General features: G+C 54.5%; 1 protein-coding gene across 3 annotated transcripts; it reads right to left on the bottom strand.

Moving 5' to 3' along the window:
- Nucleotides 4,763–25,444, bottom strand: TMEM270 (transmembrane protein 270). 3 transcript variants are annotated; one of them, XM_021086334.1, is made up of 4 exons: nucleotides 24,993–25,444; nucleotides 18,299–18,420; nucleotides 6,595–7,014; nucleotides 4,763–6,478 (listed from the first exon to the last, which is right to left on the bottom strand). In XM_021086334.1, the coding sequence occupies exons 2-4, from the start codon at nucleotides 18,302–18,304 to the stop codon at nucleotides 6,179–6,181; spliced, it is 726 nt and encodes a 241-aa protein (XP_020941993.1). In that variant the 5' UTR covers nucleotides 18,305–18,420; nucleotides 24,993–25,444; the 3' UTR covers nucleotides 4,763–6,178. The 3 variants fall into 3 exon arrangements, with proteins under 3 accessions (XP_020941993.1, XP_013851004.1, XP_003124471.1); XM_013995550.2 differs by lacking the exon at nucleotides 24,993–25,444 and adding an exon at nucleotides 22,570–22,690; XM_003124423.3 differs by lacking the exons at nucleotides 18,299–18,420; nucleotides 24,993–25,444 and adding an exon at nucleotides 8,450–8,643.

The following is a 25,444-nucleotide window of genomic DNA, read 5'->3' as shown; positions in this document are numbered from 1 at the left end:
CCTGGACACCCTCAGTGGGTTAAAGGATCTAACGTTGCCGTGAGCTGTGGTGTAGGCTGACAGCTATGGCTCCGATTCCACCTGCAGCCTGGGAACTTCCATATGCCGCAGGTGCTGTCCTAAAAAGGAAACAAGCAAACAAAATACCTCTGACCCTGGCCGGAACCACAGAGCCCAGAGGCTCCTTCTTCATTTTATGAGCGGGGACAGAGCCCAGGAATCTGCCCAGGGCCAGCAAGCCAGAGCCAGGCAAATCCTCAAGGGGAGCAGAGGGTCTGAGGTCCCTGGACCACAGGCTGCTTGGTGGGGAGGGGGCTTCGTGGCCCGATGCCTGCCCCTCCCCACCCCCGCACAGATGCTCTCAGCCCCACACACAAGTGACCTGGATGCCCTGGCGGGGCAGTGGGAGGAGCCACTGCCCTGACCTTCGAGGCAGGGACGCTGGGTTGTGGGGACACAGTCCAGCCCCAGAAGAATCTCGGAGGCCCTGCCCCTCAGCCTCCTCCTCCTCCTCCAAAGAGCGCTGCTCCCCATTGGGAGTGGAGAAGCAGGAGCCCAGCTAGGCAAGGGGCACCGGCCAGCCACTGACCTCCGAGCCCAGGTCCTCAGCCACCAAGCTGAAAAGAGGTGCTCACAGAGCACCCACAGAATGGGGGCTGAGCGCGAGCTCCTCCCCTGCCACAGCTCCCATGTGGGATGCGGTGTCCCCATTTCAGAGATGAAGCTCCCAGAGGAGCCTGGGTGGAGCCAGGCAGGGCTGGAGGAGCACCCGGGACCAGCCCCTGGCCCGGGCTTGGTCTCAGACTTGGTGCTTTGTGGGCTGGGGGCTCAACATGGTGTCTGGGGAAAGCCTCCACCAGCGACCCTGGACCCTCTCAGGGCCTGACCCTCCCCCTCCCCCCATAGCTCATCTGCCCCTTATGGTGGGACAGCCTAGAGGAGCCCAGAGACCCTGCATCTGTCCCTCCTCAAGGTCAGGGGCTCCTCCGCCCCCACCCCTTCCAGCAGACCCTAGAAGTGGGGCTGGGAGGGCAAGGATGGGGGCCAAGGGTAGGCCCTCAGGGAAGCCCCTCACCCTCGAAGCCTCAGTCCTCCTGTCTTCACAGTGGCCCCAGCTCTGGACTCTGTACCAGGAAGGATGGTGGCCACGGTGGGCAGAGGGCAGAGGTCAGCCCCACCTGACCATGGCAGCTACTGGGAATCCCAGCCTAGGGGAGGCCTCTGGGCCCCAACCCAGGAGAGGGGTGAGCAGGCACGGCTGCTGGGCATCTCGCAGGCGCCTCCTCAACCCGCCCAGCAAAGCAGCCCAGGTCAGGGTCAGCAGGACCAGCATGGTCTGGCCTGGCTGGGCAGGCTTGTGCGGGGAGCTGGCTGAGGCGAGAAGCACTAATAGGTTATGTCAGGCGAGCGCTCTGGGGAGGGGGCCGCGCCTCTCAGCTCTGGCAGCCCCACCTGGGGCCCGCGCCCAAGGGCTGGAGCCTGGAGAGAGACGCTGGCTTGATTCTGTGCAGCATGAGGGCCGGGGAGCAGGCGGCTGGGCCCTGAGCAGGGAAGTCTGGTTTAGCCACAGTAGCCAAGAGGGCAAAACGGGGGTGAGCCCCACCCTGTGGGCCCCTGATGGGTGGAAAGCACAGAGTCACCCCCATGGGCTGTAGGGTCATCCAAGCCAACAAGTAGCTCTGCTTGGTGGGGGAGCAGGGCCCTGAGATGACACCCAAGCCTGAGGAGGGCCCCTCACCTGCCCTCACTTCCACCCGAGGGTTCCGGGATCCCATCCCCGGGCCAGGGAACTCTGATCTCTCATCTCCGTGCCCTCGCTCTTCCGTCTGGGGTCTGCCCACTCACCTGCACCCTCCAGGATGCACCTTGACAGCCCTCCTGGGGAGGGCGGGGGGTAAGGAGCCAGGGAAGAGAGAGAGGCCTGAGAAGGAGCCCCACTCCCAGGGCTGTGTGCTCGTGGTGTGACTCAGAAGTATGGGGGTGCTCCATGCGAGGGGGGGTCAATGAAAGGCTGGGGACTTAGGCCTGGGACTGAGGAAGGGGCCCCTCACAAGGGTGGCTGGGCGGCCAGGACCCTGTGTGTCTTGGCCGAGCGGGACCCCTGGGCCGCCAGGTATGTAACAATTCCAGCCATTTCCTGCCCTATTAATGAGAAAGGGGCTGATATAAATACACGCTCCGCATAAATAAATACAGGCCAGGCCCGGGACTGCATAGCAGACAGATTGCGTGGAACTGCTGGCCAGCCCTGCAGCCAGTTCCCCCCACCCTGCCCACAGCCCTCCTTCCCCACCGCCCCCCACTGGTTTTCCTCCATCGGGCCAGGGCCCCTCCACGCTCACAGGCCTGAGACAGACGGACAGACCGCCCTCCCTCTCAGCCTTGGGACAAGGTCCTCGTAGACCCTGTGAGGGCTGCGGGCCAGGGAGAGGGAGCTGGGGTCCCCAGAACCTCCCACACCGGGCCTGGGGTGGGTCCTGTTCATGCGCAGGCCCCGTGACAGCCCTGTGGGGCCCAAGGCCAAGGCTGTACCTGTTCGCAGGTAGGGAAACTGAGGCTCATGGGGTTAAGGACTCCTTTGAGGTCACACAGATGGGAGATGGTAGGCCCAGGGTTTGAACCTGCGGCTGTCTGATCTCAAGGCCTCTGATCTTCCCACTGCACGTCGGGAGAAGCCAAGGGTGGTTCACAGGCTCCTTCCTTCTTCCCAAGCTCCAGCCCTGAGATGCCCGTGCCCTTGAAAAGCCCAGGAGGACTTACGCTCAGGGCTGGCAGTGTAAGCTTCCTGGAGCGAGACCCCAGCATGGAAGGGTCCTGGCCAACAGAGCTGCACATGGGGGCCCCTCCTCTCCAGCTCGCAACCAGCTCCCAGCAAGGGCATCCAGGACATGGAGGTCCCTTGAATGCTGACTGTCCATGTCACCTGACATGGCACAGACTTGGAAATTGAGGCCCAGGGGGGACAGTCTCATCTAAGGTCACAGAGAGAGGCCGGGCACAGTCATAGAGCCCAAGCTTCTGCCCCCAACCCAGGCCCCCTCCTCTGGCCTTGGGCTCAAGGCGGGTGGGCCATCGCCTCTCACCAGCCTTGCCCTGCTCGGCGCCACCCCAACTCCACAGGCTGGACGCTTCCCTGGGCAGACTTCGGGGAAGTGCCCTGGACGGAAATCAGTACCAATGGCTAAGGAAACCCAGGTACAGAGAGGAGAGGAACCTGACAGAGTTCAGAGAGCGAGGGGCAGGAGTGAGGCCTGCGCCGGGGTCTCTCCCTCTGCCTGCCATCCGTTCCTCTCTTCCAGGCCTGGTTCAATTGCCCCTTCCTCCAGGAAGCCTTCCAGCCTGCTCCCAGTGCTCCTCTGCCTTCAAGCCTTTAAGGTCTTCTCTCATGGTGTCTTTTTTTTTTTTTTTTGCTTTTTAGGGCCACACCCACAGTATATGGAAGTTCCTGGGCTAGGGGTTGAATCGGAACTACAGCTGGCGGCCTACACCATAGCCACAGCAACACCAGAACTGAGCTGCGTCTGTGACCTACACTGCAGCTCACGGCAACGCCGGATCCTTAACCCACTGAACGAGGCCAGGGCTTGAACATGCATCCTCATGAGTCCACTCAGGTTCATTAACTGCTGAGCCACAAAGGGAACTCCCATCTCACGGTGTCTTCTAAGTGGGCACTTAGCCCAGGGCAGGCCCCTGGGGAGCGCCCCCTGCGGAGCCCTGCTTTGGAGAGCAGAGGCTGGGCCTTTACAAGTTACAGATGCATCATCACCAACAGCCAATGATCCAGGTGCCAAGTGTCCGAGGAAGTGGGCATGGCCAGGGTAGCAAGGTCCCTAAGCCCCCGCTGGTCACCTGGCTCCACCCCACCCCAGGTCCAGGGCCCAGACGAGGCCCTCTCCCTCTGTCTGGCTGGGCCAGTAACCTCTTCGCCCCCAGCTCCTGCTCTGGCCCTGGTCCCTTCTGGGCTCCAGGCCCCCAGGGATGTGCAGAAGGGGTGGAGCCTGGCCCGCGGCTGGTCAGAGGAGCTCCCCAGGGCAAGACAACCTCCCAACCTGCCCCTGTCCCCTCCCCAGGCAGTTCCTCCAAGACCCACCTCCTCCCATGCTTCAGAGCTACACTGAGAGAAAGAACGGAAGCAAAAGCTGACCTGGAAGGCCCCAAAGTAGCCACTAGAAAGGTCAAGACATCGTGCGGGTTGGCTTGGGAATAGATGGAAGGCGTACTGTCAAATTCAAAGAGCAATTCGCTTAGTGCGAGGCGCGCTGTGACTGGCTCCCTGTCAGGCCACGGCAGTGCTGCGTGCAGGTTTGCATGTGCATCGTGGCTGGAAACATCCACTGCACACAGTTGCCCCTGCTTCTCTGAAGCTTAGAACCAGAGAAGGAAACATTATTACCTTAGCATTTCTGGGTGGTTGTTTTTTTATGCTTTTTAGGCTGTACCCACTGCCTATGGACGTTACCAGGTTAGGGGTCCAATCGGAGCTATAGCCGCCAGCCCACCCCACAGCCACAGCAATGCAGGATCCCCGACCCAACCCACTGAGCAAGGCCAAAGATTGAACCGGCATCCTAGTGGATCCTAGTTGGATTTGTTTCCGCTGCGCCACAAAGGGAACTCCCAACATTTCTGTCCTTTTGGTCATTACAAATAATATATTTTTAGTAGAAGGAAAAACTACCCCCTGTGTACACCCCCCCACCACACCCCCCACACCCCCCACACCCCTCCCCCACCCACTGTCCAGGACTGCCGGAGCCTCATGGCTGGTCCCAGCCTCCAGCCCATCCCTCAGCTCCATCCTGGCTTCTGTCCTCCTCTCTCCTCATGCACAGGCACCTGCCACCTCCCCTCCCTGCTTGGCTCCCTCCCAGCACCCCAGACCCCATAGGCCAGCCCTGTCAAGAACTACCTGGGTCCCCGGCAGCTCAAGAGCCATCCAGCTCCACAGGCTTGCTCTGGGGCCTCCCTCCCACGCACCCCAGGCCCCATCTTCAGCAGTGGGCCAACTTCATGCACTTGTGCCCTCAGCATCCCTACATGCAGAGTGGCGTGGGTTCCAGAATCCCAGTTATGACTACCCCATCACCAGGACCTTGTAGGGCCTCCCCCAGCAGGTGTTCTGCCTGGCCAGCCAGGCAGGAGCCCTCCAGACATCTGCCCAAAGGGGCAGAAGGGCCTGGACGTTCGCCCCACACCCGCCCTGGACCATCTGCAGGTTTACATGAGAGGCAGGGCAGGGATCCGGGCCTCACTTGCCTGGGAAGCAGAATGGAGGAGAAAGCAGGGCTGAGCTCTCTGCAATGTCCTCTCACGCTCCTGCCACCCGCAGGCTTGGGAAGGAGGAAGGGGTGACCATGAATTCCTAAGAAATCCTTGCCCTCCTCACATGGAATCACTCACCGGAGGGTGACGTCTGGGGATCTGACCCACTGGGGGCTGAACACACACGGCTACATCAGCACCCCCCGAGCAGGACCTGGGCAGCTGCGGTGAGTGCTGAGACACTGGGTGTTTCCCTCTCCCTGGAGGAGAGGAACATGTGGGTGAGTGGGTGGATGGAGGGCTAGGTAGGTGGGTAGACAGACTGAGGGATGGATGGAGGGATGGATGGGTGGGTGGGTGGATGGATGAATGAGTGGGAAAATGAGTAGCCAAGTGTGTAAGTGGTTGTATGGGCTAGTTCTGTGCTGGCTCAGGAGTAGCTACTTTTTGAAAGGAATGTTCTAAATCTCTGAAATGTGAGACCCTGGCACCTCCCAGAGGCCAGAGCCTCTAACTACGCATTGCCCCTAAAGCCTTGGGCACCAACAGTCTTGAGCAGCAGGGGTGTGGACCCAGATAAAGTTAGGGCTTCTAGGAAACAAAAAGCCGAGGGTCCAGTGCAGGCTCTTCCCCGGACTCACTCTGGGACCCTGGGAACGTCCAACATTCTGAGGCTCGGTTTTCTCATCTGGACACCTGTGTTGCTGAGACTGAAACACAACTGTATGTGTAAAGTGTCTGAGATGCTTATCAGGCATAAGTCAGGTGCTCACAGAACGGAATTTCCTTCCCAGAGGCAGCCCTAGCGCACGCGGGCACGCAGGCACCCAGCACACCCTCCCGCCCAGTCCAGAGGAGGGACGGAGAGGTAGACCGGAGGCCAGACCAGACAGGAGAGGCCCATGGGACGCATTTACTCTCCAGGAGTTCCAGGCTCTGGCAGGACCGGCCCAGCCTCAGGGGCCAGGGGCTCAGGCAGCGGGGACTCAAGCAAGAGCCCTGAGGAGGCCTTCTGGGGCTCAGCCTCCTGGGCCTGCGCCAGCTGCACCGTGTGCTCAAAGGCAGCCTGCAGCAGGTGGGAGGCGAGGCAAGTGGTCCAGGTAACGAGGTAAGCCAGGTGCCAGGAGGTGAGCGCTGTCAGGCTCTCCACCCACCAGTACAGACGCTTCAGCGGTGCCAGTAACCCCAGCACCACGCGGTTCTCCAGCAGAGCCTAAAGGGGGCAAGTGGCTGCCAGGAGCTCACAGGCTGCACTGCCAGCTGCCAGCCCCCCAGGGCCCAGGGCCCCAGGCCTGCCCTCCCAGCCTAGCCCGCACCCCACCCACTCACCTTCCTGAGCAGCCGGCCCAGGCCGCAGCACTGGGCTTTGTGGCACAACCTCCAGATCAACAGCAGCAGCAGCAAGGCAGCCAGCATCAGGCTGTGCACACATGACAGGAGTACATCCGTCCAGGTGGCTGCGGACAGACCCAGCTGCTCCCAGGCACCCAGCCGCTTCGGGGCCATGCCCAAGGCCCGGGCCCAGCCCAGCATGCCCGCCCACGCCAGCTTGGGTGCCCGAAGCACCAGCCCCCCGGGAACCTCTATCAGGGCCAGCCCAGCCCGCAGAGCCCGGCCCACAGGGCAGGCTGTGATGTTGGCGGGCGGGTGGGAGCCCTGGGCCTCCTGGCTCAGCCCCGACAGCCAGCGGTTGAAGAGGGTGGTCTTGAGGAGCAGGAAGTTGTAGAGGTGGACACGGTTCTGGACCAGCTGCAGGAGGAGAAAGAGACAACCATCGCCTGAGCCACTCACCTGCGGCAGGAACCCGCCCGTCCCAGGTGTGTTGTGGGGGCCAGGCCCTCCCCTGGGCCAGGCCCTCCCCTTCTCGAGGCTTCAGTTCCACCTGCCCCCCAACACGAATGATCTTGATCGGTCCGCTCGGAAGGGCTCCACGGGCAGGAGGGAGCTTTAGAAGGGTGTTTCATATTCTGCTACGCCAGATCCCAGCCACCTCTGCGACCTACACTGCAGTTCATGGCAAGGCTGGATCCTTAAGCCACTGAGCAGGGCCAGGGATCAAACCCACATCCTCATGGATACTAGTCAGGTTCGTTACCATGGAGCCACAACGGGAACTCTTTTCCCTGAGTTTAAATGGTTATTTACAAACCTCCAGACTGAAGCCCGTTGGTTTATCATTGTCACCCTTGTCATTGTTATACAAGGAATGGCCGTCCCCATCCCCCTTGACCCTCTAATCCTGCAGGATTTGAACACAGGGCACTCCCTTCTAAGCACCTAGGATTCTCTCACACCAGTTGCCTCTCGGTGTCATGAGGGCAGCGGGGGGCAAAGGGCAAGGCAGTTGGAGCAGAGAGACGTGAGGCGTGGGGGACAGTGACAGAATTAACGACTGGCCTACTGTGAGGGCTGTGGGGGGGGACCCAAGAAGATCCCTGTCCTGGGTGACAGGGCAGATGTGATGACTCTACCCTCTGGGAGAAAGAGTGGGCGTGGCTGGGAAAGAGGCTGTCACCGAAGGTTCACCTGGTCCTGGAGCCAAACAGCCCCTCATCAGAGCCCTGAAGCCTCCAGCCCCTAAGCATCAGCAGCCCGGGCTTGGCTGTGTGCACCTCCGAGGGCAGGAGGAGCCGAGGGGAAAGGAAGCGAGAGCGGGGGTCCAGCTGCGAGAGGAATTAAAATGCAAGCAGGAAACAGGAGCTACACACCCACCCCTCAGCTCATAATGTTGAAACCAGGGAGGAGAGAGACCTATCATATCCCGCCGGATCCTCTAACATCCATTATGAGAGAGACAACAGAGGCTCAGAGAGGTGGAGTCATTTGCCCAAAGTCACACAGCTAAAGAGTGGAGCAGCTGAAATTCCAATCCAGCTGTGAGTGTGTCTCCACTGTCCTGCGTCATCTCCCCTTTCTCTGCCCTGGGGGACCCTTTTCTGCCAACTCAGCCCGCAGAGGAGTCACGATTTGGAGCCGTGGACCTGATGGTCAGCCTTTGCACAGGAAAGACAATGCTGAACCCACAGGACTTTTCTCTATAGAGAAAATTCCGGCACCGGGGCTTGCAGTTGGGGCTTCTCAGAGCTGTGGGGCTACACCAGCAGGGAGGCAGCCACCTCATCCCACCAGCAGGGACGGGTCTGCGGGGTCCAGCAGCTCTGCGGTGGCCCCCACCCTGACTCACCAGCACGGAGAGCTTCAGCACCACCAGAAGGGTCCCCCAGAGGCTGGATCTGACCCCAGGGGCAGCCTCCATGTCTGGTCCTTCTCCTCTTCCAGGAGAGAGAGGCAGGTGACCTCACAGATACCGCAGGGCGGGGTCCAAGTTACCCCGGGAAACCAGTTGCCACAAAAGGCTCCCCTTCACTGCCTCCTGCCCCATCCCTGCACAGAAACTGTGGTATTTGTCTTCCACAACCTGTGACTTCCCGGCCGGAGGCTGCCCCCAGGGACATGACCGCCACAAACCCAGCCCGCCTAGCACAGGCAGCCAAGGCAGCGTAGGGGTGCTGCACCTCCCCGTATCCTTCCAAACCCCAAAGGATCAAAGACCTGGGAAATAGAAATCTTTACCCCCGGGGGCCGCAGGTGACAAAAGGTTTGGAGGCAGAAGGACGCCTCAGCTGCCCAAGGTGGAAAGCTCCGACCCAAGCCCCCCATTCATTCTTCTCAAATTGTGCTAAAGGTTGGTCCTCACCCTGCAGAGCAGTGCGGCTGTGACCTTTATCCTCTGATCTTAGTGGCAGGTCAGTGGGTTCTGAGACTGAGTTAGAGGAGGGCAGGGGAGAGAAAATATGGTGACATCAAGGCCTCAGAGGGTCCTGAAAAGAGGCATTCTCAAAGGGAAAGACCCTCAGGGCCACACACAGGCTGCCTGGAGCATCCCAGAGAGGTTTCTGGAGCCATGGATCAGGGCCAAAGGCTTAGAATTCTGGGAGAATCCAGAACCTTGATCACAGCGTTTGCTCCATTGCTGTCCTCCCTGGGTCCCAGCAGACGCCCAGGGAAGCTGCTCTCAGACCTTTTGGAAAATTTTAAAAGCACGCCCTCTGGTGGCAGGACTCTGTGAGTGCAGGGCACTGGTAGCAGAGGGTCCCTCAGCCCTCACACACAGGGCGACCTCAGTCTCACGCCCTTACTCCGCGAAGGCAGGACACGACCTGCCCAGCTGTACATGGCAACCGTCCATAATGAGTCGCTGGAAGGTCACAGGTGACCTTTGCCCAGGGCAAGTCCTGTTCACCCACTTGTTTCCCCTCTCGGAGCAATAGCTGGGGTCCGGGAGGGTGGAGCGTGCAAAGTCCCTCCGCTCTGTCCTGTGCCCTTGCCCCTCCCCCACCCACCCCTTCTGTCTCCAACATTAAGGCCCTGCGGGGTCGTTGGGTCTTCGGAAAGGCCTCCTTGCACTAAGTTTTGAAGGATGGGTAGGAGTCTTCCAGAGAAGAGAGTAGGAAGGATGGTCCCACGGCAGGAATGGCACGGGTCTAACAACTCAGTAGTACTAGGTCATAAAGTGAGACAGGGGGTAGGTGGTGAGGTCAGCAACGGCCACATGGGTCAGAATATTCTATCAAATGATAGGAGCCATTGAGGACCCAAGGCAACAAGGCGCTAGAGATCGCTGGGGACTTTACAAGGGAAGAAGTTAGACGAGGGCAGAGAAGGGGTCTTGGGGAGCAAGGGGGAGATTGGATAGGAACTCACAACAATTAACCTTCTAGACACAAGGTGATGGGGCTGAAGTGGACAGATGCCAGAGATGTGTAGACGATGGAACGGAAGGGTTAGAAGCCATCACAAATGATGAAAGGGGAGTTCCCTTGTGGTGCAGCAGGTTAAGGATCCAGCACTGTCACTGCTGTGGCGAGGGTTAGATCCCTGGCCCAGGAACATCTGCATGCTGTGGGCGTGGCCAAAAAAAAAGGTGGTGAGAGGTCCAAGATGGTACCCTCCTTGCAAGCTAACCAGTCAGCCTGTAAGAGCATCTTGGATGCTGGTAGAAGGCGCAAGACTCCTGGGTCAGAGATGATGGACAATGCATTACAGCACTAGCAGTAAACTAGGGTATAAGTATTTTGCATTGGTCTTTTGAGTCCCAGATCCCACAGGGTGACATAAAAAGGGGCAGAGGGTACCTGTACCCGAAGTGGGTATATTGTGGAAGAGAAACCCTGAGCTTAGGGAACCCAAATCTTTTCTGATGGGCAGTAAGCAAGCCTGCCTCTGCTCCCGAGAGAGACGTTATCATGCTGGACCATGCCTGTGCTTTGCACGAGGAGAAGTTATACCTTCCAAGTATAACTGGATCCTAGAAAGATCACCCAAAATGAAGAGCCATCAAGTCCTGTGAATAAACTCAGGACACCTGTGGGGAATTGTTTCCCAACAGAGGAGTGAAGGAAGAAAGGTGAGGTGAGGCAGAAGTCAGGGATACACCTCAGAAGTCTTGAGCCAAGGGTGGGTGGAGGTGCTGCCCACAGAGGTGGGGGATGGAGGAGGAGCAGGTTTGGGGAAAAATCCGATTGCTGGGAGTGGGATGGCGGAGGCTGAAACCAGAATTTGCAATTTGTTTTCCATCCTCTCTCTCCTCTTTGGCTTGCCCCCCACCACGGCCCCTCTTAAAAGGAAACAACAGGCCCACAATGGAGTCACTTGTGCTAAGCTCCACCTGGACTTCATATTTAACCTAATTGTAATTTCAGCCTCTTGGGCATAGGATTTTAAGCCAATCCACCAGGAATTTCCTGGTCAGCACTTGCAAAGTAATCTAAGACCCCTGCCTTCCTTTAAGGGCAGGTGACCTGAAATAACCCAGCCTCTTCATTTCTTTGTCCCACCCTCCTTCTGCCTAGGAAAGCCTGCCTCTTTGTACAGCTCCTCGGGGCACCTTTCTCCTTGCTGGCCGGGAGGCTGACTGTGATCAGTGGTTGAATAAAGTAAATCAGATCTCCAAACATACGCAGTTGAATTGGGGTTTTTAACAGATGTGGTGGCTGTGGTAGGACCCAGAGTGAAATTCTGATGGTTTTCAGGGACAATGGGAAAAACAGGTATGGTACCTCGAACCCCTTTTTGGGTTCAGTCTTTCTGTTCATTTCTGAGCCCCAGGGTAAGTTCCTTGTGGTTGTGGGCCCTGCTCTCTTTGCATCAAGCTCCCGGTCTAATTGGCTTTCCAGTCTGTTCCCCCATTTGTTTAGAAATCCCAGCCCTTGATTCTCTCCCCAGATTCCATGTTGGGAAACTGCTGGTGGTTTCGTCTGCAGTTTCCCATTTGTCAGGAATCCTCCCCCAAATTCCACCTTGGCAACTGCTATGGCCACTGTAGTTTCCCATTTGTTTGGAAGCAGTCTGCTGTCTTCATTTGCTGAGGTCTGCTGGTTCCATGCTTTTCCCCAGTCCAAAGTTCCATGGGGATTGTTGGTGGTTACCAGCTGGAGTCGGACTGAGTCCAACTTGAGCCGGACTGGGTCCATAAAGGCTAACAGGGACCTCAGACGCCAAAAAGCTGCAAAAATTGGTAGGTCCTGTGCAAACACTGGAGACATCCAATCCAACTGTCTCGGAAAAGAAGAGCAGACGTCAAAACACGGGATCAAGATTTTCTACTTTAACTAAACATGAAACTCTTTCTTCTTCCCTTTCTTTCCTTTCCTCTGGCCTAGGTCTGGAAAGATGATGCCTTCAGCTCTGTCTCTCAGGCCATTGCTGAGGAAAGAAGCTCTGGAATTTAGAACAGATTCTCACGCCATATGCACTAAAAACCTGACTGACCCGTGGCTTAGAAGTAAATACAAATGCGAATTTGATCAGAAACCTCTCGAAACACTGTAGATTCCGTTGCTAAGACACTAGCTACTCAGGAAAGCTCCTTAGACTCTGGCCAAAGTTGTTCTTGATAACAGGATTATCTTGTGGCTGAGCAGGTCTGTGGCCAACCCCACCTGCTGCATGCACCGGGAGTGAACACTTCTGGGGAAGCCGAAACTCAGTTTCATAAGGTCACTGAGCAAAGCATTTGGCTTGGAAAGGTGACTCCTCCAATGGGGTCTCTTTGACTTAATTGGATTTTGATTAGTTTGGATCCTGGGGACCCACGGCTTCTGAGGACACATGTTTGACAGTGAAAATTGTCCTGCTTATAGTTATAATTGTATGCCTGGTGCATTGCATTTTCTCAAAAGCTTTAAATGCTTGTTCACAGCCACTAATCACCCAGCAAATCTCCCTGAGGCTGGACTTCAAAAACGGAACAAAGCAAATGATCCAGTAAAAAAAAAACTGTGTGCCTGGAGGTGTGACCTGTGAATACCACACCGACTCAGCAAAAAAGCAAAAAAGCAGCATCAACAAATGCTGTGAGAACTACAGAGCAGCAAAGTGAGGGGTAGTCGTGTCTTCAGTTCTGATCACATCTCTCAGTTGAGAGTTTGATCAAAGGGGGAGAATTGCTAAAAAGGAACAACAGGCCCCAAATGGAGTCACCTGCGCTAAGCCCCACCAAGACTTAATACCTAACTTAATTGCAATTTCAGACTCTCAGGAGGGCAGTTTTAAACCAATCAGTCTGAGAACATTGTAAATCAACTGGAATAAACAATTTTTTTAAGGTCACCAGCAAGCATCTATTTTATTTTATTTTTTTTTAAGCATTCCTGTTGTGGCTCAGCAGGTTAAGAACCCAACTACCATCCATGAAGATGAAGATGCAGGTTCCACCTCTGGCCTTGCTCAGTGGGTTAAGGGATCCCGTGGCGTTGGTGGGCAGCTGCAGCTGCGATTCACCCCCTAGCCTGGGAACTTCCATATGCTGCAGGTGCAGCCCTAAAAAGAAAACAAAACAAAACAGGTGGGAGCTAGAAATGGCACACTGCCCCCTTCCCCTGCAGGGCTGACCCTCAGGGTACCTCTCAAGCTCCATTAGGCCCAGGTCCCAGGCTCGGCTCTGATTCACCAGTGTGCTCTTCTTGGTCCCCTAAGCTAGAGGCCTCTCTGGCTCTGTGGCTGCCAGACCGCAGAATGGAGGGACACGCAGAGTGCTGGAAATCTGGTAACAGGCGAGGCCTCCCTGGAAAGTGAAATCAACCCAGGGGCTCCCCCAACCTAGCTCAGGGAATAGCAGCCCAAGCCATGCAGTGCAGGCCCAGGGGCCAGAACCCCCAGAGTCATCCCATCTCCTTCCTTCCTGACCTTCAGAGGTGGGCTGAAGGTCAGGACCACTGTGAATCTTGTTCGCTACTGTGCCCCGTGCCTGGAACAGTGCATGGTGCATAGCAGGAGCTGCCTAAATATTTGTTGAATTAATAAGTGATTGAGAAAGGCCTGAGATCCCTGTCAGGCTGTACATAAGGGCAGCAGGAGCTGCCGCAGAAGAACCCCCAACCTGGGTCCCTCAGTAAGAAACCCTCTACTCCTCTCTCATTCCTACTCAACACATAGGTTCAAGGCCATCCATGCGCTATGTAGACTCGGCCAATGCACCCCGCCCACAAGAAGGACCAGGTGCGATAACCCGGTTGGTTATCCGCCGCCGCCGCCTTGCCTAACGCCAGAGGGCACCATTCCCCAGTTTTGGCCCCTCTGCAGGGATTCTCCTCCCCAGTCCTGGACCCGCGGCGAAAGAGTTAGGAAGCCTGCCTTCAACTTCCTCCCAGCCCCAGGGGCTCCCCGATGCGCGTGCCGGATCGCGGCGCCACCGCCTGGGGGCAGCAGACACCAGGGGCGCGGGGGCCGACGCACCTGAGCGCGCTGCGAAAATTGATGGAAAGTTTTCCGGGCGGGCGTTAATTTTTGTTTTTTCTGAGCCTGCGACAACAAATACGCGTCATCCTGAGACGTTCGCCCGCTGCAGGTCCCTGGGTGGCTAAAGGCGAAACCACCGTGAAATGTTCTGGTCTGATATTCTTTTTTTTTTTTTTTCCCGTTTCAATATTAAAACGTCGCTTTATTTCAAATCTTTTTTCTTCCAGAAGTACACAAAAATAAGGATGTCGTCAAACTTATTGGAACTTGGTTTTTTGGCCACGCCCACGTGGAAGTGCCCCACCCCGGAATCGAACCCGTGCAAACACTGGAGGGAGGGCAGGTCCTTAACCTGCTGCACCACAGGGGAACACTGAAGCTTGCATTTTTTCTTTCTAAAGATAGCTTGACTGAAACCACTTTAATGCAAAAAAGATCAGGAGACGGATGAAAGCTGAGGGCCCTATCCTGATTAAGGGAAAAGGTTTTGGAGTCAGACTGGGAATTGAACTGACCTCTGCCGTTTAACCACACATCTGTGTTCCCACCCCCAAGTTTCTTTATCTGTAAAAGTGGGATATAATTTGTATACAGAATCTGCCAGGTGAGGTGGTGGGGAGGAGTCGCTGAAATAGTGGGAGGGCTTTGCGCAGTCCCTGGCCGCATACCAGTGCCTGGGGGCTGGTAGGTGAGTGAAGTCAGTGTCTGAAGATGAGAAGATAACTCAAGATTTTTTCAGGAGAGGGGTGTGTCTTTTTAGGGCTGCACCTGCAGCACATGGAGTTTCTCATTCCAAGCCAGCAGTGGAATCGGAGCTGCAGCTACCAGCCTACACCACAGCAACACAGGATCCCCACCACAGTTTCACTGGAAACACCAGATCCTTAACCCACTGAGTGAGGCCAGGAATCGAACGCACATCCTCATGGTTACTAGTTGGATTCGTTTCTGCTGCACCACAATGAGAACTCCAGAACTCAAGAATTTTAAAAAAATAAATAAAAATAAGCTAAAGCTTGACAACATTGCTTTAAAATATGTGCAAATTTCTTGAAAGTAATCACCCCTGAGGGCACACATCTCATTAATTCATAAATCAACATGTGGAAATATCCATTCCAGCCAAACCACTTTCAGGCAATTCACTTGGAGCCCAAGACTCATTTGTGAAATTCAAAAACAAACAAAACAAAACAAAAAAACAAAAAACAACCATACAAAAAAGGGTCGTTGCAACCTTAAAATTAATTCTAATTTTTTCACATAAAAATACTTTTATAAAGTGTTCTTTAAGAGGATAGAAAGTCGCCGAACCATCCCTTTGCTCAAAAACATTAGTCATCCCCCCAAATAAAAATTTGTATAAACGGGGGTTGGGGGAATGCTCCAATGCCTGGAACAGATTACAAAGTCACACCTGCATGGTGCAAAAACCAACATGTGAGAAAAACAAAAATGGGAAATATAATTTTCACCAAGTCATTTATTGATCAGTGTTTTCAGAACCAAACACCTTGTTTAGCACCCTTGTTTTCTTTCTCTCTTTTTTTTTTTTCCTCTCTTTTTAGGGCCACACCTGCGGCATATGGAGGTTCCCAGGCGGGAGGTCCAATCAAAGCTGTAGTCACAGGCCTACGCCACAGCCACAGCAACACAGGATCCGAGCCCCATCTGCGACCTACACCACAGCTCATGCTGCCGGATCCTTAACCCACTGAGCAAGGCCAGGGATCGAACCTGCGTCCTCATGGATGCAAGTCAGGTTCATTAACCACTGAGCCACGATGGGAACTCCCTTAGCACCCTTGTCTACTGCCAGCTCACCTAGCCCTCTCTCTGGGATCTGCCTCCTTCAACCCCAACCCCCACTCCTTCCCTCCCTACTTGCTCCTTGTGTCCTAAAGAAAATGTTCCTTGGAGTTCCCGTCATGGCTCAGTGGTTAACAAATCCGACTAGGAAACATGAGGTTGCTGGTTTGATCCCTGGCCTTGCTCAGTGGGTTAAGGATCCAGCGTTGCCATGAGCTCTGGTGCAGATCGAAGACGCGGCTCTGATCCCACGTTGCTGTGGCTCTGGTGTAGGCCAGTGGCTACAGCTCCGATTCGACCCCTAGCCTGGGAGCCTCCATATGCCACAAGTGTGGCCCTAAAAAGACAAAAAAAAAAAAAAAAAAAAAAAAAAAAAAATCTTCCATCCATCAAAGGACATGCAGAGCGTTTCCATGTCTTGGCTGCTGTGACTAATGCTGCAATGACCATGTCAGTGCAGGTGACTTTCCCCCATCCTGATTTCAAGTCCTTCGGATATACACCCAGAAGGAGGACTGCTGGTTCCTGAGGGAGTTCTGTTTTCATTCATTTTTTTTTTTCCTTTTTACAGCCACACCCGCCACATGTGGAAGTTCCCAGGCTAGGGGTGGAATGGGAGCTGCAGCTGCTGGCCTGCACCACAGCCACAACACCAGGTTCAAGCCGCATCTTGCAGCGATGCCGGGTCCTTCACCCAGAGTGAGGCCAGAGGTGGAACCTGCATCCTCACTGACACTACAGGAACTCCAAGGCAGTTCTGCGTTTAATTTTTGGAGGAAGCGCTACCCTGTTTTCCATAACGGCTGTACTAATTTACATTCCCACATACGAGCGTGTGACAACACGGCTGGAACTGGAGGACATTATGCTAAGTGGAATAAGCAACACACGGAAAGAGAAACACCACATGTCCTCGGTGATACATGGAATCTGAAAAAGCTGAACTCTTAGGAGGTCCCCTCGCGGCTCCGCGGAAACAAATCCGACGAGTCTCCATGAGGACCCAGTTTTCCATCCCTGGCCTCGCTCCGTGGGTGAAGGAACCCGGGTTGCCACGAACTGTGGTGTAGGGCATACACGCGGCTCAGATCTGGCGGGGCTCTGGCTCTGGTGTAGACTGGTGGCTACAGCTCGGATTCGACCCCTAGCCTGGGAGCCTCCATATGCCGAGGGTGCGGCCCTAGAAAACAAAACAAAAAAAAAACCTGAACACTGACCTCTTAGAAACAGAAAGCAGAGTGGTGGTGGCCAGAGGTTGGGGTTGTGGGAATGAGGTGACTGTTGATCAAAGGGTACAAAGTTTCGGTTATAAAAGATGAATGAGATACAAAGATCTAATTCTAGCCTGGTGACAGCAAACAATGCACCACTGTATACTTGACATTTCCAAAGAGCAGAGGTTTTATTAAATCTTCTTGACACACACAAACAGTAACCACGTAGAGGCAACAGAAATGTGAATTCGTTGGGTGGAGGGGCTCATTTCACCGTGTACGTGTGTATTGAAACATCAAGGTACACACCTTAAATGGACACAATTTTTTTTTTCTTTTTAGGGCCACACCCGCGGCATATGGAGGTTCCCAGGCTAGGGGTCTAATCGGAGCTGTTGCTGCCGGCCTCTGCCACAGCCACAGCAACACAGGATCCGAGCCACACATCTGTAACCGAGGCTGTAGCTTGCGGCAACGCCGAAGCCTTAACCCACCGAGTGAGGCCAAACCCACATCCTCATGGATACAGTTGGGTTCTTAACCCACAGAGCCACAATGGGAACTCAAAGTGTATACAACTTTTATTAAAAGAAAAACACAGGTTCGTCAGTGCCCCGTCCCTTGACCATTTCAACCATGTTGTGCGGGAAAGTCCTGTAGCCTGACCATGGCCACCAGCCACCAGCCATGTAGCTTCTGGGCCTGTCACCACCACTGCCACCACCACTGCCCTGGCCTAAGGCCCTGATAATCTCCTTGTTGCTGAATCTGGTGTAGAGACAGCAGGAACAAAGCCAAAAGGTGGTGACGGCCTGGAAGAAATGCTTGCACCCTGTGAAACCATCCAAGGACCGGTAGCCAGAATACACAGAGTATCTAAGGAACGCCGACAAATCAGTAAGATAAAATCAAATGACTCAGTAGAACACCTAGGCAAAGGCAATTCACCGAAGAGAAAAATCAAAGAGCCAATGAACATAGGAAAAGATGTTTGATGTCGGTAGTCGTCAAAGAAAATGCAAATTAAAACCACAGGGAGATCCTCTCTCATATTCATTTGCAAAAACAACAACCAAAAAATTCTGACCGTACACCATGCACTAGCGAGTCTGTGGGGCAACCAGCACATCAGATGGCCCATTTCATGACCCAGCAGTTCCATGTTGGTTTGCAGAGGCTAGAGCCACGCATGGTGAGGCGTGCAGTGTTCAGAGCCGCCCGTTACTCAAACATGTGAAACTGAAACACGAAGTGAACAAAGCAGTAATTACCCTCATTGCGTGCGATGTGTGCCTTATTTTCTCCTCGTTCTATTTCACAACTGATTGCATTGTTTTTCACTAGGTGGGTTGCAAAGCCCAGTCCGAAAAGCACTCCTTTCAGAGGCATCCACCTGTGAACGAAAAAAACATGTTCACATGACCATGTGTGGCTGCATTTTGTCCACCAAGAGGGAAATGAATATATAAACTGGGTGTATCTGTCTCAGGGATGACTAAGCAGTGGTTAAAATGCATCGACGTGGACAGATCTCAAAAGCAGTGTTAGGTGAAGAGGGAAAGTCACGGAGTCATAGCCGGGGAATGACAGCATTCGTGCAATTTTTTTCAAGCCTATGAAGCAATATTATCTGTTGTTCTGGACTCATATACAGGGAAAATACTTATAAAACACAAGACCTAGAAAGTCTCTGCCCATTTACGATCGTAGCGGGTGCCTTGGGGCAGCTAATGGAGGGGGGACAAAGTCAGAGGGGATTTCAACATTGTCTGTAATGCTCTCTTCTTCTATCTTCAAATATTCGGAAGCCCTAAGGGCAAAATGTTTGTTCATTCTGAGTGGAGGATACCTGACGGTTGAAACCAAGCCAGTCAAGCAAAAATCTAAAAGAAGAGTCATCTAGGCCAAAAAAAAAAAAAAACCAGTAGTGCAAAAGCCCTGAGGTCACCGTGGGGTGTTCCAGGATCAGCAGAGGCAAGGATGGCGGAGTGAGGATAGAGGTTAAGGATGAGGTTGGTGAGGAATTGGATTTTAGGTTTTAAGTGGGAGAATAAACTCATTAAATATATTTGGTGAGAATGTCATTCTGGTTGGGCTTGTTTCATTAGCCATTGAAACTGGAGTGATAAACTCATAAGGTTATTGTACTAATCTCTTCTTTTGTGTATTTGAAATTTCCCATAAGAAGTTTAAAAACAGGAGTTCCTCTTGTGACTCAGCAGGTTAAGAAGCCGGCCAGTATCCATGAGGATGCTGGTTCAGTGCCTGACCTCGCTCAGTGGGTTAAGGATCCAGCATTGCCACAAGTTGTGGCATAGGTTGCAGACGCGGCTCAGATCTGGCATGGACGTGGCTGTGGCGTAGGCTGGCAGCTGCAGCTCCTATTCAACTTCTAGCCTGGGAACCTCCATATGTCACCGAAGCTGGCCGTAAAAAGAAAGAAGAAAAAAAAAAAAGAGGAAGTTTAAAAATAATAATAGGACCTGCTTGAGGAAACAACTGGGTATGGGGGAGGCAGGAAGCCCAGTTTGAAGGCCCAGGGCTGGGGAGGGGTGCAGCTGGGCGAGAGGGGAAGGTGGGTGGGACCAGAGTGACAGGAATGAGGCCGAGGAACCACGAGATTTGCCCCCAGACAGAACGTGGGATGCGAGAAAACTGGTTTGGGTTGAGTCCCTGGATGCTTAGTGGTTCAGGTGACTGGGTAGAGAGGACGGGGCCGGGAGTGGGGAGAAAGCTGGGCTTGGGCCCGTGGCTCCCCGAGGAGAGAGATGGCAGGTGCACAGGTCCAGGGTTCAGAGAAGAGGCAGGGCCAGCCACCCACTGGGGAGTCACTGGTGTATAAATAGCACTTAAACCCACGGGACTGGATGAGATCACCTAGGAAGTGAGTGTGGATGGAGAAGAAAGGCGGGCCCAGGAGGGGGAGGCCCTCCGATGTTTACCGATGTTTACTGGTGGAGGAGAGGCGGGGAGGAGGCAGCAGAGGAGTCTGGAAAGAGCAGCGGCCTGGCAGGAGGGAGCCAGAAGGAAGGGCAGCTGCTCTCTCCTCATCCCCCAAACCCCACGCCCTATGGACCCCACGGCGGCCCCTGACACACCCGGGATGCCAGCTCAATAATCACAACAGCCTCGGAGTTCCCGTTGTGGCTCAGTGGTTAATGAACCTGACTAGGAACCATGTTCGATCCCTGGCCTTGCTCAGTGGGTTAAGGATCCGGCGTTGCCATGAGCTGTGGTGTGGGTCACAGACGCGGCTCGGATCCCGCATTGCTGAGGCTCTGGCATAGGCCAGCGGCTACAGCTCCAGTTTGACCCCTAGCCTGGGAACCTCCATATGCTGCCAGAGCGGCCCAAGACATGGCAAAAAGACAAAAAAAACAAAAAAAAATCCCAACAGCCTCGGACCAGATGGTGCAGTCCACCGAGTCCACTCTCACCATCTTTGTAAAATGCAGCTCTGATGCTCTAACTCCCCGTAGCTCCTTCAAGGTCAGAAACCAAGTCCCCAGCCTGGTGATCTGGGTCCTGCACAGGCAGCAGCTACACCTGCAGACACTCCCACCATCGGAACTCATCAGGGAGCTGGCACCCAGCTTGGACCAACAGCCATTCCCCGGGCCTCCCTCCTGGAGGCTGGGCTTGCCTCCCACACCCGAGCCTGGAAGTACCAGACCTGGCTTTCCCCGCCTCTGGGGCTTCCAGGAAAACCTTCTCCCCCCCAAAGAAAGAGAGAGAGACCAGGAGACAAGCTGCCTTGGGGCTTTGTGAGAACACTTAAAGGCCTGAGCAGTTGTCACTATCCTGTGCCTAGAAGGGGCTAACAAAGCAAACACATGGCCTGGCACACCCTGGAGTTTGGGTCCTTGGTGCAATCGGAACGCCGTGCCTCGGCTCGGCTGACTACTGGTCTTCTGGGCAGAGGAAGCGGCAACCCTGCTACTTACACCCTTTTGGGGATGGGGGAGGTTCTGATGCCTGCATTCGGAAGCAGCCTGACCCACCCCCTTATCCTCACATTTGCGCACCACCTCCTTCAGGCCCGGGCGCCCTGAAAGTCCCACCTTCCCCCAGAACTCAGCCCACTGGCATGGCTGTTGGGGACATGGCTCGGATCGTCAGTGTTGGAAAATGAGACACAGGAAGATCTCAAGGAGGCTCTTTACCCCTGCATAGGGCGGGGGTGCTCAAAAAGCACGCGCAAAGAAGAAAAGACCCTCCCTATTTCTCCCTATTGCAGGCAATGTACCTGTCCCCTTCCCATGGGTCAGGTCAGGGCGCTCATTCCTCTCCGTTGGCTAATTTGAAACAAATTGTTACTGGGAGAAGAGGGAAGGTAGGCACCGGAACTGGAGCAAAATGAAGTAACCAAGAAGTCCTTTGATAGAAAAGACATTACGTTACTTTCCACGTGGCCATGCCTTGCCCGGTTGTTCCCCCTGCTTTGTCCCCTCGCTCTGGCCACGGGATGACTCTGGACTCTCCCCCACCACTTTCGGCCCTTGGCCTTTGGCGTCTACATCTGAGCTGGGACATTAGCTTCCACACAGGAACGCCTGCCTCTCCCTCCCCCACTCCCCACCGCTGTGTTCCGTTCCCCACCCCTTTCCCGAATTTTGCTGCTGTGGGACCAGTGGAATCCACGGCCCCAGGGGAAGATCGCTTTTCAGCAGAGAAAAACACAGAAAGGGCTTAGGAACTAAGGGCGGTGAACGATTAGAGAAAACAAAAATGTGATGAGTCAGAGAAAGGCCTCCCACCTCGAGGCTAGAACAGGTTCCTGGGCTCCGGACTGGAAGGAGTGGAGAGGGTTGTAGAGAAAGTTAAGTTCGAGAGGACTTGGCTCCACACGGGGGAAGAACAGTGTCCGAAAACCACCAGCTTCTGCCCTTGTCATACATGGCGAGTCGGATTCTCCACCAGGGCCATGGAACCAGAGCTAGAGGCGCCCACAACCCGTGCAGACCCTGGGCAGAGCGGGACACCACCGAGGGTTCTACGAGGGCAGATATGCAGACCCCGCAAGGGCCCTTCCCCCATCAAGGTCTGTCCTGAAGCCACCCAAGCCACCTCTGATGCTCCAACAGAACCGCCTTTCTTTTTAGGGCTGCACCTGCAGCATATGGAGGTTCCCAGTCTAGGGGTTGAATCAGAGCTGCTGGCCTACACCACAGCCACAGCAATGCCAGATCCCAGCCGCGTCTGCGACCTACACCACAGCTCATGACAACGCCAGATCCCTAACCCACTGAGCGAGGCAAGGGATCGAACCCACATCCTCACGGATCCTAGTCAGGTTGGTTAACAACTGAGCCACAAGGGAAAGTCCTCAGAACCGCCTTTACCGAGGCCACCCGCCTTCCTGAGCAGTCACTTCCCACGACATTTCTCAACATCATAGCAACCAAACAGCCCCATCCCAGACAGAGCAGTCAGTGGTCCTGGACATGGAGGGGGAGGGTGCCCAGGCCTTGAACAGGGGAAGACATGCCACCGTCACCTCCTCCCCCAGAACAGGGTGGAGAAGGGGCTCCTTCTGACTCACCTCTGTGACTGCCTCGGGTGCCCCGCCCAGGACCTGGCAAACAGTAGCTGCACAATTAATATTTATTGGCCTAAGTGGAACATGAGGCTGCACATGGGGCTCAGATGCCAGCGGGTTGAGTCGGCCCCCATCACCTGCCTCCTCCCCTCCCCCTCTCGCCTTTCCAGAGGTGAGTCAGGAGCGGCCACGTGACCCGGTCTGGCCAATAGGGTAACAGAACTCCCAGGATGGGGCTTCCGCGATGGACTAGACTCAGCTGGCCTAGCTTTGTGCCCTTTTTCCTTTGTCCTGTTGGGAGGTGTAGCAGCCGTGACGAGGCAACAGACATGAGGACAAAGGCCTCCATGCAAAAGGTGGCAGAGAGGGAAGAGGACAAGAGCCTGGGTCCCTCGAGGCCTGAGTCCCAGACCACACTGCCCAGTCCCAGCCTCCTGTCTGAGACCTGTGGCTCCCTCTCCGTTTAAGCCATAGCCGTGCACGTGTTCTGTTATTTACAGCAAAACCCAGTGGGTTCACCACGTGGTCTCCATAGAGCTTTGGACGAAGTCAGGTCTGCGTTTGGACCTTGGCTGGTGTCAGGGTGTTACCACACCGAACCTGGCTTTGCTCACACAACACACGGCAAAGTCAACGCACTGACAGGGGTTGGGGAAGGAAAGCACAGCATCCCGTGCAGAGCCCAGAAGAACGGGAGGCTTGTGCTCCAAAGGCCCAAGCTCCCCGTTGGCTTTCAGGGAAGGGTTATTTATTTATTTATTGCATTTTAGGGCCGCACCCGTGGCCTATGGAGGTTCCCAGGCTAGGGGTCCCATCGGAGCTACAGCTGCGGGTCTGTGGTCACCAGGGAGGGGAGCTTAGTTCGTGTCAGGTGTCAGGTCGTTATGTCTATCCCTTGAAGAGGAACTAGGACTCTGTTTTATCACGGAATTATTGTCCCTCCTTTTCTCACTTAACTGCTCTTTCTTTGTTCCTCATACCCTTGCGGAAGGTCTAGGACAATAAAGCCCAATAACAGGAAGTGGGCGAAACAGAGGGCTTTTGTACTGAGGGGGGGGTCATGCCCTCCCCCCTTTTCTTTGCGTCTCCTCAGTCCTGAGGGGAACAGGTGGGGGCCGAGAAAGAGAAGTTTGGAGAGAGAGGTTAATTATCAACTTGGCCGGGGTACTCAGTTTTGGGGGAGGAAAAAATTTTCCTCTACCTTTCCAGGTTCTTCTGGCTAAGAATTAAATTGACGTGAGGCCGCTAACCAGGAGAAAAATCAATGTTTAAGAGCATGTATGTGTGGGAGAGACCCAGGAAAACGGAGCGACTTGCCAAAATGGCCAAAACTCCGACATTAAATACCATCTTCAGCGAATGACCCAGGAAGAGGTCCGAGGTGGGGTCTGGAATTTGCAAAAGGAGAAAGGCAATTGAGGGAGAGAGAGAGGAGCAAAAGTTTGGTAAACAAATGTTTGCTGGGCCAAGCAGACAATGGGACAAGGCGTGGACTCTGATCTCTAGGCTCAGCCTAGAATTCCCCCCACCACACCCAGCCCACATTCTTTGCAGAAACCTCCCTTTCAGGAAAAGGCCCTTCCTCTACCTACATTTTTCAGGCCGTTAGGGGGAAAATCACGGTTTCTTTCTGAGTCTTTTTTTTAGTTTTTGTTTTTGTCTTTTTAGGGTTGCAGATCCCGCATTGCTGTGGCTGTGGTGTAGGCCAGTGGCTGCAGCCTTGACCTGAACAGCAAAACTGGGGAAATTTTAAGCTAAGGGTCTGTGCATATTCACGAAGGGGCTTGAGCAGAGGAGCATTCAGCATAAAATTGGGGCCAAGGTCCACAGAGTCCAACCAAGTTCAGTGGACTGAAGGCAGGAGGGTCAGTTCATCAGTCCACCCTCCACCTGGAGGGTGGGCGGGGCTTAGTTCCTGCCGAACTCAGACTGTTCTATATCTACCTCCCCTCGGGAGAAACTAGGACTCTGGTTTGTTTGTTTGTCTTTTTAGGGCCACACTCAAGGCATATGGAGGTCCCCAGACCAGGGGTTGAATCGGAGCTTCATCTGCCAGCCTAGGCCACAGCCACAGCAATGCGGGATCCAAGCCGCATCTGAGACCTACGCCACAGCTCACAGCAACGCCAGATCCTTGACCCACTGAATGAGGCCGGGATCAAACATGCGTCCTCATGGATATTAACCACTGAGCCATGACAGGAACTCCCAACTAGGATTCTGTTTTATCACTGCCATCTAGTTTGACTGCCTTTTCTCTGTCCCTGCACTCCTTTGTTCCCTTGGGATCATTGATTACTGAGACCCATTCGAGGGCAAGCACCGTGGCCAGGTTTAGATCACAAAATGGCTTGGACCAAAATGGCTTCTCTTACGTCAAGAAAAGCCATTCCCGGTTCTCTCTCTCCAGGACATCCCTAACCTACCTGAAGTGTTGGAGGTCCTCAAGCTGGATCCGGAGCCCTCTCCTCTCCTCTTTTTCTTCTCTGAGTAATCTCACCTGTGCCAGATGATTCAATGAGCATAGGTTGTACTCAAGACCTTGAATCTATCTCCAGCCTGGCTTCTCTCCTGAGCTCAAGACCCTGGCATCAAACAGCCTCCAGGATCTCTTCACAGATATCTCAAGTGCAACATTCCCAAACTGTTAACACCCTTTTTGCCCAAAACTGCTCCTCTTCCTAGGTTCTCCTCCTCTGCCTGGCACCATGAACCCTGCTCATCAGCCTCCTACTGGATAACTGCAACAGTCTCCCAAAGTCTGCCCACCCAGATTTCCAGCCTCTACAAGGGTGTTCTAGGCTAATGCTTCTGAAACTTCAGCTGCATAGATATCACCCAAAGAGTTAGCTAAAATGCAAGTTCCTGGACCTCACTA

The sequence above is a fragment of the Sus scrofa genome, chromosome 3 (genome assembly GCF_000003025.6).
Source record: "Sus scrofa isolate TJ Tabasco breed Duroc chromosome 3, Sscrofa11.1, whole genome shotgun sequence".
NCBI lineage: Eukaryota > Metazoa > Chordata > Mammalia > Artiodactyla > Suidae > Sus > Sus scrofa.
Note: the sequence above shows the minus strand (reverse complement) of the source record. Positions and strands in the feature narration are given on the sequence as shown.

Excerpts from the sequence above, each read along its gene's own strand:
- TMEM270 (XM_003124423.3), bottom strand. The coding sequence starts at position 8,521 with ATGGAGGCTGCCCCTGGGGTCAGATCCAGCCTCTGGGGGACCCTTCTG. Across the intron at positions 7,015-8,449 it reads TGCTGAAGCTCTCCGTGCTG|CTGGTCCAGAACCGTGTCCA; the intron begins GTGAGTCAGGGT and ends CTCCTCCTGCAG. Across the intron at positions 6,479-6,594 it reads TGGGCCGGCTGCTCAGGAAG|GCTCTGCTGGAGAACCGCGT; the intron begins GTGAGTGGGTGG and ends TGCCCCCTTTAG.